Source organism: Electrona antarctica (genome assembly GCF_951216825.1).
Source record: "Electrona antarctica genome assembly, chromosome: 12".
Lineage (NCBI taxonomy): Eukaryota > Metazoa > Chordata > Actinopteri > Myctophiformes > Myctophidae > Electrona > Electrona antarctica.
The window spans coordinates 25,444,684-25,461,240 of NC_136793.1; the positions used below are offsets into that span (position 1 = coordinate 25,444,684).

Sequence of the window (16,557 nt, forward strand, 5' to 3'; positions counted from 1 at the left end):
CATCTAATATATATACACAGTAGTACAGGCCATGATTTAGACAATGATTTTGCCATTAACCAACGCGCCTATTTATTTTCAATGAAGACATAAAAAAAACAATATTTTTTTTCTTCCTCAAAAGACCACCAACACAGATTCTCCATTTATAGGCATACTATCAAAGTTATCAGAGTTGCAGAAAATGGAACTTACAATAGATGAGGGAAAACAAGTGGCATATTACAAAGCTGATATTAAGAATAAAACTGTACATACTTGAAAAAGGTCTTGAATACTTCAGTCTCAATCAACACTTTTTGTGATCATCTCCTTTACCTTTTTGTAATATATAAATGCAATTAATAAAAAAAAAATATTAACAAAAAACAACAAAGGCAAAAAGCAAATAAAAATAAATTAAAAAAACAAATGCTGTGCAATCTCTCATTCCCAGCTGGATTATCGTTAAACTTTAAACAATCGTTTTTTGTTTTGTTTTTTAAATGTTATTTTCTTAATAATCTTTTTTTATATTAATATTAATGTAATTCTACCACATTCTCAGAGCAAAAGACATGCCCAAACCAACAGTCTGGAATCTGGAAGATAAGTGCTTTTCAGGGGGAGGATAGGGAGAAAAATATTCAATAAGATTCCTCCTTTACCTCCCCAACAACTTTACACCATATAACTTACACTCTCTACACTGCAAAACCATGTGTTAATTTATCTCTTGAGTGTCCAAGTGAAACCAAATGGACTCCATTGGGTTCCCGATTCCGATCAACAAGAAACTAGAACTACCAAAAGATCTACCAAAGTACCCAAAGATCTTCACATATTGTATAGTAAGAGGGGCATGGTGCAGGTGAAAGCTTTCTGGGCCCTCGCATCCCAGAAGCAGACGAGAGATTCCTACATACTCTCTGGATGCAGTAGTGCTGCTCTTGCTGGAGGAGATTGAGGGCATCATTCTTAATTACCTTATTGCTGCCCATTGCTTCTATGAAGTTCTGGTTGTCAGCTGGGCCTAGAGCTCTCTTCCTGGATCATATATAGGCACAGCCCGTTACTGGCCAAAAACCTTTAACAGAAACTGCAGCTGAGCTCCATGGCCCACCAATAGGTCCTTTTACCATAATAATTAGATAATAGTTTAACTAAGAATTAAAAATGTGACTGCCAAAGTTTAATATTTTGCACGGTATACTGTATTTTCTTTATTTTATTCAAGCTATTTCTAGTTATTTATTATTATATTGTTCATTTGTTGTCAGTTTGGTATGCACACTTAGTAAGTGCTATAACAAAAGCATAATGTATTGCTAAATTCTGAATTACATTTTTTTTGCCAAATTGACCCATACAGGTTCATTTGGACACTCAAGAGTTAAATGAACACGGACAATTTTACTGTGTAGCCTCCCATTCTCCCACCTTTGGCCAGAGCTGGCAAAGGATGAGGTTGCCTATAGACACTGATCCAAGGACTACACCCCACCCCTTCCCACCTGTCTGCTTTGCCCCACCATCATACCACACCCCTAACCAAAAGGGTGATGATTTTATTTAGGGGTGATATAATTAAATACTGATCTCAGATCTGTGCCTGAGGGCAACTTCAACACAGAAGCAGCTCAGTTCACTGTAAGATACTAAGGATTTCCTTGGCATTCTCTGTGTTCCAACCCTGGCCCTGAAGAGGACCCTCGCAGGCCAGCACGTATTTGTTGAGGATCTGTGTTCCAATGTCCCGGAACTGGAGGCGGTCTTCTTTGCGCTCCATTGTGTCAACGCTGCAGTCCTCATACTTAACTGCCCAGAAGCACATCTCACCGATGTACATCATTGTCAACAGGTGGGTGTCCGAGAAGATGCCTGGTTGAAAAAGTATGCAGGGATGAAAATCCAATGACTACCGTACTTTGTATAAGAAGTACTACAGTTTGCTTCTGAATGTAAATTCATCTTTCTTGCTTTGATCATTAAACTTTTGTCAAGATTGGTACACCATGTGTGAGAGAGATCTGACTTTTTTTTTTCTTACCTTCAGAGAGGAAGTTGGCTGTAGCAGTATCATGGAGCACAACTCCATCATTAAGTTTCACAGAATTCCTCACCTGTAGCATTCGCATCAGGTAACGCACACCCTCCTGAATACACTGTGCCAACAGAACCAGAGAAGACCAATATGGTGGTGAATACACTGGTGAGCCGTAGAGGAAATGGTAGCAGAGTATTTTACATTGTTAGGGCGCAAGCACATATACGTGTCAAGAGGCGGCAAGAAAACGCCTAGAGCAGGTGTCTCTTCCTGTTTTTAAACAGCTGGTGGATGGAAATGACAGTCGCGTGCAGCTTCAACTTGTAGCGTTGGCAAAGCGTTTCAGTTTTTTGGCCGACACTACAAGTTGAAGTGTAATTTCTATCCACCAGCTGTTTAAAAACACGGAAGAGATGCCTGCTCTAGGCGTTTTTTGACGTGACAGTGTGCCTGCGCCCTTATGGTTTGGGCATGGCCAACGGTGGATCAACAATTTACCCTTTGAGTATGTGCAAACGAATGCATGAATGCAAACATACCTACTCCCACAGCTATCACTGCCTATAATTTTTTACCTTGCCATCTCATGCTAAGATAAGACCTTTATCTTAGTAGAACCAAGCTGCATTCACACTGGCAGCTACAGAAGATAAACAAAACTACAAAGCGATGCAGTGTGCAACAGTGTTGCGGTTGTAGTGTTGATCATGGGTGTTGATCAACACTACAACCGCAACGCTGTGACATTAAGTACACGCAAGCAACAACAATATATAGGAAAATAAAGCCTGGGGTTAAAAAGAATATAGAACTAGCGGACGGAAATTATTACAAGCGGGCGAGAAGGCGAGTTGAAATGGTTACACATTTGGTATTTTTGTAGCTGCAGTTGAAGCCAGTTACAAATGTTGGGCATCGCTTTGTATCTTCATGTTGCTGGCATCCATGGAAAAATGAATCGTAGACTTTGTATCTGCCAGTGTGAATGCAGCAGCAGTCTTCTCTGCTATATCTACTGTCTCATTTAATTTAATTTATTATGAAGATTACATTTATGATGGGTATTACAGTTGTAGGCTCCATTAAATTTGTGATGAGATGAAAGAATGATAGCCTAATTTCCAGCCTGATTCGCAGTGTTCCGTGATTTGTTTTGTCACTTCGCTACTCAGTCTGGAAAGTCTCGTATCTACAAGGTAGGCGGGACATGCCAAAACTGAGAAATCGACCCGAGGCTTCCGATTGGTCTGGTTGGATTCAAAACACTAGTTTGACATCATATCAATGTCCAGCTACTGCTGTTGGCCTGTTAACGTCCCCTCCCCTGATCATTCACCACTCGCCCCACACAGCTGGCAGTTTTTTTGTACTACTGAATCTGGCAGTTTTTTTGTACAACTGAATCTGACATAGTGGACTACTGAATAAAACTAGAATTTACTTTTTACCATAGGTCTCAGTCTTGAACTGGCACACATTTTTTCAACAGTGAGAAAAGCATGGACAGAGTGGCGGTGGCTGATGACGTATCAGCAACAACGTCGCTACATAACAGGTGACGTTATGAAATACAAATCAAACAGGAGGCTGACCAGACTGAGTAGCGGAGTGACAAAACAAATTCACGGAACGCAGTGAATATGGCTGGAAACCAGGCTAAAATAATTATACTTTTTTTGAAATCCAACATTGGCAGACATTACAATGCAATGTAATACTGTCCCTGGTCTGTTGCTATAACTTTCTTCAAACCCTTTTTAATTTTAATTTAATTTAATTTCTTCTTCATTAGAAACGGAGTTCAGCACTCAAATAAATACATGTCAGGAACTTGGCAGAATCCAGTTGCATAAACATAAGTGTCATTTTTACTGGCACAGTGGCACCTGAACTCTTGGCAATACCAACGAACCTGTTCAACATCAGTGATCTGATTATTATTTTCTTAATGTCATTTGGATGTTATATTTACTAATATTTATTATTGAGAAAGACTGATCACAATGATGTCCCAAACAACTCAAGTCTGAACAGGATCTGTGTTTTCAGCGCCGCTTCAAGCTAGCGCAACTTTTTTGCTCTGTGGTCTCCTGCGTTCTTGTCATGAGCAGCCTGGGCAACATCAGAGTGGCTACATAAATAAATGGTTGTTTTTTTTCTCCCCTCAAAATCATCCATCGGGCCGGATTAGACCCTTTTGCATACCGGTATGTGGCCTATGGGCCTGCAGTTTAATGGACAACCCTGCTGGTGTAGACAGACAGTAATTCTAGGGTAGAGGAAGGAACCATGTGGCACACAGGTCTCTGCCCGGAAATGAAATGGGAACGTTGCCATTATGTGGTATGTACTATATGGCCATCTACCTTCACGACTGGCCACTTCTGACCAATCACTACCATTTTCATAAAATATAAACGGGATCCATGCAACTGTATGTTTCCATCATGATCATTAGTAAGCTACCTGTACCCTCTATGATACAAGAATGGTGTGTTACCTTAAGGAATGTGTCCTTGTTCTTCTTGATCCATTGCTTACGTTGGTGAAGTGTGTGGCAGTACATGTACAGTAGAGCTCCACGTCTCCAGTACAGACATTCTAATAGCTCAAGGCCCAACACAGACTGCACCTGCCATAGATCAAAGGACAAGGACAACTATGTGAGAAAGTGATGATTGCATTAAATGTGGGTCAACTTAAACTCTATAACAAAAAAGATGATTATCCAGCAGAGACAGCTATATAGAGTAGCCAGAGTGTACAAGTGAGTACTAGTTTAGCACAAAAAACACTCTAAATCACAAATGTGATGACGGCTATTTAGCCCAAGGAGTGTTTGTGCAAAAATAATGCTTGCAATGGATTCAGCATCATGAAAACCCCCTAGTTTGACACGTCACATGCTACTTAAAGCATATATAGACACCTTTATGAACACATTTGTGAAGAAAGCTAGTGGTAAGCATTTTTTTCAGATTTGCCACACATTTCACTAATTTTCGGACGCATCCTTCTCCGTATACAACACAATGCACTTCTTTTCAGTTCTTCATTCAAGTTTGCACCAGTGGCGTATCCAGGAATTACGTTTTGGGCAGACAAGATGTTTTAATTGTCGTCTCCCCGGGCACAATCGTAGCACTAAAGGTTTTCAAAGAGATATACCTGCCAGACGATTAGGATACAAAGGCTGAAAGGCACGCATTTACATTCCAATGGGTGATTGAGGGTCGCACTCTACCGCAACGGCCAATCAGCTGTCCATTAATAGTTCTCAGGTCTTGTTTTTGTCCCAGAAATGGATTTGGACAGGCGGACGCCTGCCCTCGCCTTATTGTAGATACGCCTCTGGTTTGCACTAATAACAAATGTGATTATTATGTGACTTAAGGGCCTTGAAAACGTGAAGCGAGGAACGCAGGCGTTGTTGCCTGGAACAACACAGGTCTCCTCCAGGTCTGTAGAAGATGGCGCAACAACGCAAGCGTAAAAAAAAAAGCTAAACAGAATCCAGGTCTGGTGAGTCGCGGGCGTGTGCACGTGCGCAACAAATTCACGGGACTGCGCTCACTAAATACACTTGCGTTGTCGCACCGCGACTTCTCCGAGCAAAATCGCAGGTCTCATTGAAAATGAACTATAGGCGCGTTTTATCGCTCCCCTTTTGCAAGGCCCTTAATTGTGCAATTAATTACACAAAACAATCTCTGAAGCCTCGTCGTACAACAGTGTCGCTCACTGAAGTAATTGTATCTTCACAACTTTATTGTCCAAGACCAAGTAGTCATTATGTCGCAGAATCATCAATGCCTGAATCATGATGCATCATAGAATCAATTATTTCCCACACCTCTAATACAAATACAACAGAAAACTGTTGTATTATTTTAATTGCAAAACTGATATCTGGAATAGAGATGAATACCTTTAGAAAGGGTTTGTGACTGGCAAACACAGACAATGATTTATCAGTGTTTGGCTGGGGAATAAATCTGCTTTTTAAGCTAAGTTTAAATCCAAGTGCATGCTTCTCATGTGTAATTAGACACACATGAGCACTGACCCCCATCCCACTACCACAACCCACCTCCTGTGCTGGTGCCAATCTTCCAGCCAACACCTCTGGCTCAGTGAGATCCTGCAAAAGCTGCTGAATTTTGAATGGTGAGCAGTCTTCAGGAAACTCCTGGTCCACAAGCTTATTCTCCTCATAAAATGTTATGTCTAGTATCACCTAAAACACACAAAGAAAACAGCCAAAATAGTAACACGTTTTTTTTTTAAATTCCATGCAAAGCCTGCCATCCAAAAACCTTCCCAAACTCTCAGACAGTGCACATGGGTGCATAATAAACATATCTGCTGTCAGCAAGAAACCACCTACAAAATGTTCATTTTTCAGAAAATGTAGAAAACCTTATATTTTTGCAATACTGCCTCATCAAAGTTATTGTGACTTTATATATTGTCAATTACTTGCATGAGAGGGGGAGAGGTGGTGGAGTTAGATGCTTTAGACAGTTTGAGTGTCCAATGGAGTTAAGGTTTTTCCCAAGCCCTTTAATACATTTCATTGCTTCAATATCGTTTTAACCAACACACAGACTGGTGTTCAATATCATTGATTTATGGAAGAAACAAAATTCGAAAACCTCAAAAATGGAGTTACTGTAGGTGATGTCTCGATCCTTAGACAGGTGCAGGACATATGGTATTTCAGTTACCTTGTGTGATTGTCAACACACAAGATGTTGTGATAAGGGCGATAATGCGGGAGGGTGTTAACAAAAGCCCTTCCCAATTCCCCACTTAAGATTGAATTGTAGGAAATTCTGAAGCAAGTTAGGATGTAATATTAATCGACCATCCGTCCTCAAAAAGAGATCAAGTACCTCTTGAAATATACTGAAGTGGCCAATACCTGCTGGGTACATTCAAGGCCATAGACCAATAACAGTCCAGCAATATCATATTTAGAATAGATCAATCATTTGTGACTTCTACTGACTGTACCACAACAACAACCTCTGGCGTTGCCACTCAATGAAATTATCCAATACATTCCTATTAACAAATTCAGCATCCATGTAATGCAAACAAATTTCCACAATTACATTAAACCGTTATCTGTATATAATACGATTTTGCAAGCCCAAATCACAAGCAGTATCCAACAGCCACGGTAATTAAATAGCAGGAATTATTATCAATCTGTGATCATTTTAACCTTTGGATTTAATTGACAACCTGCATGCTTCATTTGGCTAGCAAACGGATCACTACTTTTCAGTCAATATTTGAGTAAAAACTAGGTTCTAATTTCCATAGTAGTTAACTTATAACCTGCTATAATAATGGGGTGGCAGTGGTTCAGGAGATAGAGTGGCTGTTTGGTAACCAGAAGGCTCCCAGTTCAATCGCCGGAAGCTCCTGGCTTCATGTCAGTGTCCTTGAGCAAAACACTGAAACCCTAAAGGGGAATACCACTCATTTTCAACATTGAAGTACCGGTATGTCATTAATATACCTTAGAGTTGTTGTGTGGAAATAATAAAGTCCCCCACTTCTGTTTAGCCTAGAACTGGAGGTCTAGAACTTTGGGTCATGTGATCAGGGACGTCACAAAGATGTACTCATTGTTGCGTTCACACTAGCAGATGAAACGATGCAGTCTACCATTCATTGTCAATGGAAGCCAGTGACATGACATTGCAAAGACGCAATGATGCATGTAGCTGCTCCAAATCAACTCACACAACACGTGATGCGTCTTTGCATCGTTTCATCTGCCAGTGTGAACGCAACATTTGGCCTGCAAAGTACATTGTGATGTCACTGATCAGTGCATGACCCAAAGTTCTAGACCTCCAGTTCAAGGCTACACAGAATGGGGGGACTTTTTTATTATTTCCAACTCTAATTTTTAATTCTTTCTGTGCCAGGTCCGTCCGTCCGCGCGCGTACACGGCACACGACACACACACACACACACACACCATGGTAGCTTTTAACATTGATCCGGTTACTATGACAACGCCTCCGTCACCACCAGCTATGGGACGTTAAATCTGATCTCCGTTTTCCTTGGTTACGAGCAGGACTTTCAAATCTCCATAAGTTGAAATCCAGCAGAACTGTCCATGGGGGATCTTCAGCCATACAAATTTCGGATGTCATTTGTGACTTTGTACTGCGTAGCTCCCGACGCTTCTGGCCAGAGGTAAACAGTGTGTGCTTGTGCTAATGATACTAAAGTGTGTGTGTACTGAGTGTGTACGGGGCGGGCAAACTCCTTCTCTGAAAATGAACGCTGATGGTGGGTGGCACAGGGAACTTCATTTATGCTATCTGGCAGAGAAATAATTAATGACATAGTTCAATGTTGAAAATGAGTGGTATTCCACATAACTGCTCCTGAGGACTGAGGAGGTTGGGCCTTGCATGGTAGCCTCCACCATCTGTGTGTGTGTGTGTATGGCACATTATAAAGAGTAAAGACACCTTAGAAAAGCAAACCAATATTTTCCCCCCTCATTATTATACAATTTTCAGAACAAGGACTGGCACTAGTCTGAAACTATTGAAGAAGCTTTACTTAACTAATGTAAACAATAAACATAACAGGTCTATTTAGAAAAAAGCACTGCTTTTTAATCCAGTAATTACCCAAACGGAAAACAGCTGAACATTTCTCCTGTAATATATAAAATGAAAATATATGACCATCAATAATTTGTCTTAATACTTTCCAGAGTAGTCTTTGTGCCACGGCTCTGAAACAGTTGGATGATAACTTGGAGGAAATATGTTTTTCCTTAAGCAACAGTCCATAGTAGTTTAATTTAGTATAAGCAATGGGCCTGTTGATTTCCAAAATCATATAGAGCCTCAAAATAATCAATGTTGCCATTATGTTGTGCCTACTGAATATTAAGATATTTGGCAACACTCCATGCATTGCTGCCTGGCTGAAACAAGGGGAATCTAAAAGTTGGACAAACTTCAGTACCTGTGTGTAATCCTGAAGCAGTTTAGGAAGACTGCTACTCTCCCCTCCTTGTCTGTAAAAGCTTTTCAACTTGTCTAGTATGGCAGACGCATTCTGCAAATAGTCATCATCTGTGGAAAATAGAGATTTGTTAGCAACTACAATTCTAATGACAATTCTTTCAACATGTCAAGTTACTGTAAGATACACTACAGTGACGCTATAGTGTTCATCTGATGAATACCATTTGTTCATGCAAAATAACAGGGTTAATGAAAGTTGAGATAACCTACAAATACATAGTTGATGTTTTTCATTTCGAGGCTGAATACAGATGTGTCATTGTCGCATATTTGCGTTTTTAAACTAGAAATAAGTACAACTGAGATACAGCTCAACATTGGATTGACAACGAATTCGTCTAACGTTAGTTCACATTGGGTAGCTCACTCGATCGTGGAGGTAGGTAACGTTAGGTAGTAGCTTGTTGACAAGTTGCACATGGCTCAATATATTTCAGAAAGCCAGATGACTTCGCTATTTAGCAACACGCATGTTCTTTAGCTAGCATTAGCAAGCTAACACTGTGCCAACCCGTCAAAATGCAGGTAGTTAGCTCACATTTAAGTTGGCATGCAATAAAACATGCTAAAACGTCAATATGTTCATATCACACCGTACAGTCGGCTGCCGAGAGTTTATTTGGAAAACACGAAATGTTTCATCAGAAGAGCAGTTGTTGTTGCTATGGTAGCATCGAGCTAAGTTAGATAACGCTAGCTAGCTAGCAGATCAATTAAACTGGACAAAGCTGTCAGCTACACAAAAGGAACGAGCACAACGTTCATCTTTGTGTGTGTGTTTTGTACCTTGTTTTTCTGTTCGGAGGCTGGCACACTTGATATCCAACTCAAATATCCTTCTCTCCAGCTCGAACCCCTGTCGCCTGCAGTCGTCGGCCATGACTAAAAAAGGTTGGTCACGTGAGCCTAGGATTATTCACGTGCCCCAAAGTGTGTTTATGTTTCCTTTTTGTGTTGTAGAAACAACGGAGAACAACAGAGGAAATTGAATAAAATGCGAATTTATTATACTTTGTCATATTTATTTTGTTATGTATACTTACTTTGTCGCACGACCCTTTCGCTCAACAAAAAAATAACCGATTAAACTAAAGTAAAAAGCCTGTGTTTTATTTATTTTATTTGGTTGTCTTAAACATTTGGAATACATCAAACAAACAAAGAATATTAATACAATTACAAAGTATAAACATATGTATTTGCAATGTGGGCCATTTAAGGCAATAGTAAAATAGAACTATTTGAGACAAGTTAAAATAACAATAAGCACAAGAGTATAGTATTCATAACCTACTCAATAAAAGCCTGTCTAGATTGAATTTGCGCAAATCGACATTCCACAGAGAAATAACATTTTGTCCTCGTCATCAGAATGTGTGTCTACTCTAATTTTGTATCTCTCTCAATTCAAAGGATCTTTATTGGCATGAGAAAACATACGTTTACATTGCTAAAGGAAAAGTGGAACAAAACAATAAAAACAAAACAATGTATGTACAAAGAAATATTGAATATAAATGGGAGTAAAATTAAAGTAAGTACAGGCGCGCGCGCACACGCACACACGCACCCGTGGTGAAGCAGTTAAATGTTAATGAGCTCGAGCCTTCTGTCACTCTGTTGGTCACGCCTCCTGCGCTCAGCCCGGCCCCGCCCACAGCGCGCTCATCACTTGCAGACTGACTGTCAGCCGCCAGGCTCTGCTGCAGCTAATGTTAGCTGCACTGTTGTGAGCCCTTCAGTCGGCATCATCCCTCCCCGTCAACACAACAACCTATACAACTCGTGCCTAAAACCCACGGCCCACGTAACCTCTCGGCTAGCAGCCATCTGACACCTCTAAAACATGGCGGCCTTTAAAGTATTTACGAGGGTGGAAAATGTGTTCTTCAAAAATCTATCTGGCACCTGCAGACCAAAATTGAACTCGACTACTCATTCCTTGAACAAGGTCAGTATTATTTTTGCAAAGGAAATATTCGCACATCCACTTTGTTCAGATGCAGACCTGTGCGTAAAGTGCGCGGGACAGTGACTACTGAAGCAAAGTATTTCATGAACAAAAATACCGCACACTGCAGTGCTGTCTGCTCTTGCATAGCAGCATGAGCTTTTTTTATTCAAATTGACAGACGTTTCGGTTCCTCTGGAGTCTGGACCTTCATTGAAATTCGACCAGTTTTTTTGATTGATTGAAAATTGTATTAACAGTTTGCAGAATTACAGTACATTTCAAGCACAAACTCAATACAAAGGCTGTTAACTGTGAGTGGACGACCCAATTAAGCATTACACTTGTTTACAACAGGGTCCACCATGTTCAATTCATGAAAACATTTAGAGACGTACAAATAGACACTTCTATATAGACAAAGAACAGAACAGGAATTCATCATAATGGAGGTAAAAAGGGAAAAGAAACATATACAGTGGTAGTGAGCACCGTGCCACCGAGGCTAACCGAGACGGGGGACATGTACAGTCCAAATTAAAATAAGGTTTATAACCACATATTACATTATACATTTGTTTTTGTTATCTGTTGCACTGCCAGAGAGATTGTTGGTTCATCCTCTGACCCAATCAGGCCAATCTGTTAACATTGGTCAAATAATAAAGTAAGTAAGTCACCTCCACAAAATACATATGACCTCCCGATTGTCCTGAGATTTGAAACGTTATATGATGCAAAATCCAACAATGTGTTTTGAATAGCCATTTAAATATTATTTTAAATGCAGTATATATTGCATTTTGGGACTTGTATCTCACTGCATCAACACCTCACAAACATGCACTTTAGTTAGTTGGATGACCTGTGCTGTATCTTTTCCCAAGAGGTGTGTGTGTGTGTGTGTGTGTGTGTGTGTGTGTGTGTGTGTGTGTGTGTGTGTGTGTGTGTGTGTGTGTGTGTGTGTGTGTGTGTGTGTGTGTGTGTGTGTGTGTGTGTGTGTGTGTGTGTGTGTGTGTGTGTGTGTGAGAATGTTTCCATTGCAGCCATGTGTATGGAATAGAATAGACTCGCACCCATAAATAGCCCTGAAAACAATTGAAGCACATCCAAGAGCAAGCTTATATGTAGAGCAACTTTATTAAAGGCATGATGATTCATTTTTCCATCTCCTGCTCTTCTAGTGAAAATGTGTCTTGTATAGCCATAGAGTTTATAATGCATTTTTTTTCTCCAAAAGGTCTTACATTTGTATTCAATTAATGTTATGATGCATTGCAAAATTTGCATCCAGTCTGGATTTGGCAGTCTTCATAGGGGGGGATGTTTGTCTACACTCTACAGAGTATACAGTCCTCTTAAAGATGTTAATAATAATAATATGTAAAGACGGCTCTAGCTCCAGAGTAGAATACACATTAGTCCAGTTTATATTTCTGATATCTTGGTTATAACATATCAGACACAGCCAAGATATGATGAATGGTGTTATCCTGAGATAGAGTAGACAGTTCTTCATAAGGCCCCTTTACAGGATATGTTAACATGTTGAATTTCACAATTTGAAATATGTTTATAATTTTTAGGTTGTTAAACATTTTCTGCTTTCCAAAATAATTGCAAACAACGAATATTTCTAACAGGGTGAATGTTTCTCTTGGGCAGCAGCCTCGTGCCCATACAACTGAATCACAGCCATACTGATATTCAACACAACCTCTTCCAGGAAATAAAACGTCTGGGTTTCCGAGGCTACCTCAAGTGTGATCTTGCTTTTATACAACAGTTTTCATTAAGTAAACGGAAAACAACAGATTATTATTTGTTTGTTTTTGTAATAATTTATTTCGCTCTGCCAACACAACTGGACTTGGACTGGTCATATTATGAGCACATCTTCAAGTATTTTGACTTCCCTTTGTACTTTTTGACTACCATTCATATTTTACCTAAAGGTAATTTGTGGAATGTCCATCTTTGCGGTGCAAAGTTTGTTACAGTGTATCTAAGATAGATAATGACAGACCAATCAAATTACTTGGTTGGAACTAACTGTTGCATAATTAGTTATGACAAGGGTTAATGAATAAAGCAATAGGTGAGGAATGGGATACTGTCTGAAAATGAAAGCCCTGGCCCCAGATGGAGTTAAAGTTGACTTTATAAGAACTCCTCCCTGGTAGACAGCCAGTTTTACACCCTTTACTTTACTGACTGTCCACCAGATGGTTGTCCCACATGGAAAAGACAGGAAGGAAAAGACAGGAACTGTCAGGAACTGCCAATTGGGCACTGGCCTACTTGGCACGATGCAAATTGGAAATTCATGCCCCACCCAGATATTATGTCCCTGTCCCTTTTATGGGCATGCCCAAATATGGGAGTCTATGCAGATGTCAGAACAGGCCAGCTCCATATGGAGCATGGGCAGGGGCCCTGTCCAGAGCCCGGGCAGAGCCTTTTGTGGTGGTTCTGGACAACCGTGGGTCCGACCGACTCGACACCGGGCTAACGGTTCTCTAGTTACATGCATTACAGCCGTACCCACGACACACGTACAGACGTAAGTACAGACAGATGTACATAGACATGGTTCATTTATAGATAGATTTAACATATCTGTACTGTAAATTGAACACGACCCACAACCTAGGGAAATCTGGGCTTCAAAACAAAGTGGGTCGTTAGTTGTACTTTGAAAGGTGCATTACTGTTTTTCATACAATGTAGATGGAATAATGATGATAGTAGTAACTAAATGTGTAAAGCCCTAACCACACCAAAGGGTCACCATGCAACAACGGTTTCAAGGAGTTAACTATTACTTGTACGTCAACTAGTGTTGTATACCTTCTACACTGTCCCTGTGGACTGGCCTACGTAGGAAAAACTTCTAGACAACTCAAACAAAGAATGAGTGAACACAAAACTTCGATCCGTAGGAATGACCGGGATTATCCCATCGCAGTCCATTTTAATGATTTGAAACATGACATTTCTAGTTTTCGTTTCATTGGGATTGAACAAGTACGCCTCCCTAAGAGAGGTGGTAACCTTGACATTCTGCTCAGACAGCGTGAGGTGTTTTGGATACACACTTTGCAAACCTTGACACCTAGGGGTCTTAATGATGAACTCCTACTTAATGTGATGTTATAATCAAATGTAGTTTTTCTAATCATTGCTATTTTACTTCTCTATTCAGGCACTAGGACATAACCTCCTGACCGTAAAAATAAAAATCTCTGCTTTATTGTGATATTTTGAAGTGTATATTGTATTTGATGGATTGATCTGTACATAGTTTTCATATATGATGATCCACTGTATTTGTTGTATAGTTAATTGAAGAATATGTATTAATTGTTATAAGCTTATAGACATGATCACTCAATCAAATTAGCTCACCACATGCTATGGGTCTCATCCCTATTCATGAGGGCGATAGAGCGTCGCAGTCCCGCCCCTTACCATGGACCAGGAAATGAATCCCAATGCATTTTTCCCATAGACATTTCGAAAAGTATTTATTTAAAGACCTTTTAAGCGTCGTACGAAGCCAACTCGAGTCGTGACAAATCATGACAACACACACAATATTTTGGACAAAACAAATAATTACAAAGAAGAAAAACAACAAAAAAAGTGTAACCTGCCGTTTCTTTCTTCTTTCTAATTATTTTTTCGGCCCCAAAAATTGTGTTTGTTGTCATGATTTGTCACGACTCGAGTTGGCTTTGTCCGCGGCGTAAACGTCTTTAAATAAATACTTTCTGAAATGTCTATGAGGAAAATGAACGGAGAATCATTTCTTGGTCCATGGTAGAGGGCGGGACTGCGACGCTCTATTGTGATTGGTCATTGTGGATCTATGTGTGTGTATATAGCTATGTGGCTACCTATTATCAGCAGATGCCTGAAGAAGGTCTTTGACCGAAACGTTGCCAATAAAGTTCGTATTGCAAGTGCAGACGGTGTGCGGGTCTTTGACTCTTTGTGCACTTTATGTGCATTTTTCTGAAATACATTGAGCCCTGCCTACGCACCCGCCTCAGAGCATACAGGTGTGCATAAGACTTTGTTGCCTAAGGAGTTAACGCTAAAACTGTCTCGACCCTTTGGTGTGGTTTGGGCCATTGAATTCCATGCGTTGAATCACTAGGGTCAACGTGGGTCAACGTGCAATAAGACATCACACCGCAGGGACAACGCTAAAACCGCCTTGACCCTTTGGTGTCGTTAGGGTTTAAGGTTGTAAGCCATCATTTTCAAATTAATTAGCTAATCTTTAGTCGTAGTTGAGTGAAATAGTGAAATAATGTATTTTCTAGCTGAGTCTGCGAACTGTGAAGTGGCACAATGATGTCCTAAATCTCTGCTCCCTTTGTTGCTGGATTTGCTCAGCAGTTTTGTTTATCTTTTCATTCTTTGACTGTATAAACTGGATCAGCCCAGTAAGCTGTATATATCTGTTTCCCCCTCGCACATTGTTCTGTTTCTATCCACTCCACAGCTTCTACTTAAATGCATTTGTTCTCTTTCCACAGACATGTAGCTGTTACTTTTCCACCACCAGCCAGAGGAATTCGAAGTTCTACACAGATCCAACAGAAGCTGTGAAAGACATCCCAAGCGGTGCAACGGTTCTGGTGGGAGGTAAGCTGTACAGTCTGAGTCAGGACCGCACCGGTTCAGTGACGACTGACGGTGTCACCCAGTTTATTAAGAGCAAATGCTGTTGTTAGTGTGTTATAAACATATGGGCTAGTGCCATATGCAGTGTTTCCCAAGCAGTGGGTCTCGACCCATTTGCTGTTCACGGACCAATTTTATGGGTCACAACTCGAGTAAAAAAAAAGAAAAGAACAATAATTAACAATAATTAACTTGTAGATCTAGTTTGTTGTTAGTTATCTTTTGAGTCTCGACCTGAAAAGTTTGGAAACCACTGGGCTAATAGACTTTAACTTGATTGGGCATATGTATGCACAGCCTTGTTCAACCTTGCAGTCAAACAAGTGTCAAATCTGTGTTCACCACATTGTATTACTCATTCTGTGCCATTACAGTTCATGCACACATACACACTGAGATCTCACAGCTCATATTTATAGTCTCTCCAGGCTGGCACTTTCCATTGTGTTATCTCCATGACCTTTCTCAAAGCATTTGGCTTGTTGTAATGCATAACTAATGTCTCTCTTCATACACAGGCTTTGGGTTGTGTGGAATCCCAGAGAATCTTATAAACAGTTTACTGAAGACTGGCGTTAACGGTCTCACGGCAATAAGCAACAATGCTGGGTAAGTGTGTGTGTGTGTGTGTGTGTGTGTGTGTGTGTGTGTGTGTGTGTGTGTGTGTGTGTGTGTGTGTGTGTGTGTGTGTGTGTGTGTGTGTGTGTGTGTGTGTGTGTGTGTGTGTGTGTGTGTGTGTGTGTGTGTGTGTGTGTGTGTGTGTGTCATCTAGGCCTACGCTGTTTGTATTACGGTGAACATCATGTGCAGG

The 16,557-nt window shown here is 40.4% G+C and overlaps 2 protein-coding genes across 2 annotated transcripts in view; one reads left to right on the forward strand and one right to left on the reverse strand.

Annotated features, from left to right (window-relative positions):
* Positions 1 to 87: 87 nt before the first annotated feature.
* rimoc1 (rab7a interacting mon1-ccz1 complex subunit 1) lies at positions 88 to 10,005 on the reverse strand. The gene is made up of 6 exons (XM_079515671.1): positions 9,887 to 10,005; positions 9,039 to 9,148; positions 6,117 to 6,263; positions 4,527 to 4,658; positions 2,030 to 2,144; positions 88 to 1,860 (listed from the first exon to the last, which is right to left on the reverse strand). Exons 1-6 carry the CDS (start codon positions 9,978 to 9,980, stop codon positions 1,625 to 1,627), a joined length of 834 nt encoding a protein of 277 aa, XP_079371797.1. The 5' UTR covers positions 9,981 to 10,005; the 3' UTR covers positions 88 to 1,624.
* Positions 10,006 to 10,878: 873 nt separating this feature from the next.
* oxct1a (3-oxoacid CoA transferase 1a) overlaps positions 10,879 to 16,557 on the forward strand; it is a 58,256-nt gene continuing 52,577 nt past the window's right edge. Inside the window, exons 1-3 of the mRNA XM_079517131.1 lie at positions 10,879 to 11,051; positions 15,599 to 15,707; positions 16,265 to 16,355. Of these exons, the coding sequence (XP_079373257.1) occupies positions 10,947 to 11,051; positions 15,599 to 15,707; positions 16,265 to 16,355 (305 nt within the window). The 5' untranslated portion in view covers positions 10,879 to 10,946. The remainder of the gene's footprint in view (positions 11,052 to 15,598; positions 15,708 to 16,264; positions 16,356 to 16,557) is intronic.

Bases quoted from the DNA above. Each gene is read 5' to 3' on its own strand.
- rimoc1 (XM_079515671.1), bottom strand. From the start codon at position 9,980: ATGGCCGACGACTGCAGGCGACAGGGGTTCGAGCTGGAGAGAAGGATA. The intron at 6,264-9,038 runs GTACTGAAGTTT...TGTGTGTTTTAG, and splicing joins TGCTTCAGGATTACACACAG to GTGATACTAGACATAACATT. The intron at 2,145-4,526 runs GTAACACACCAT...CTGTTGGCACAG, and splicing joins ACAAGGACACATTCCTTAAG to TGTATTCAGGAGGGTGTGCG.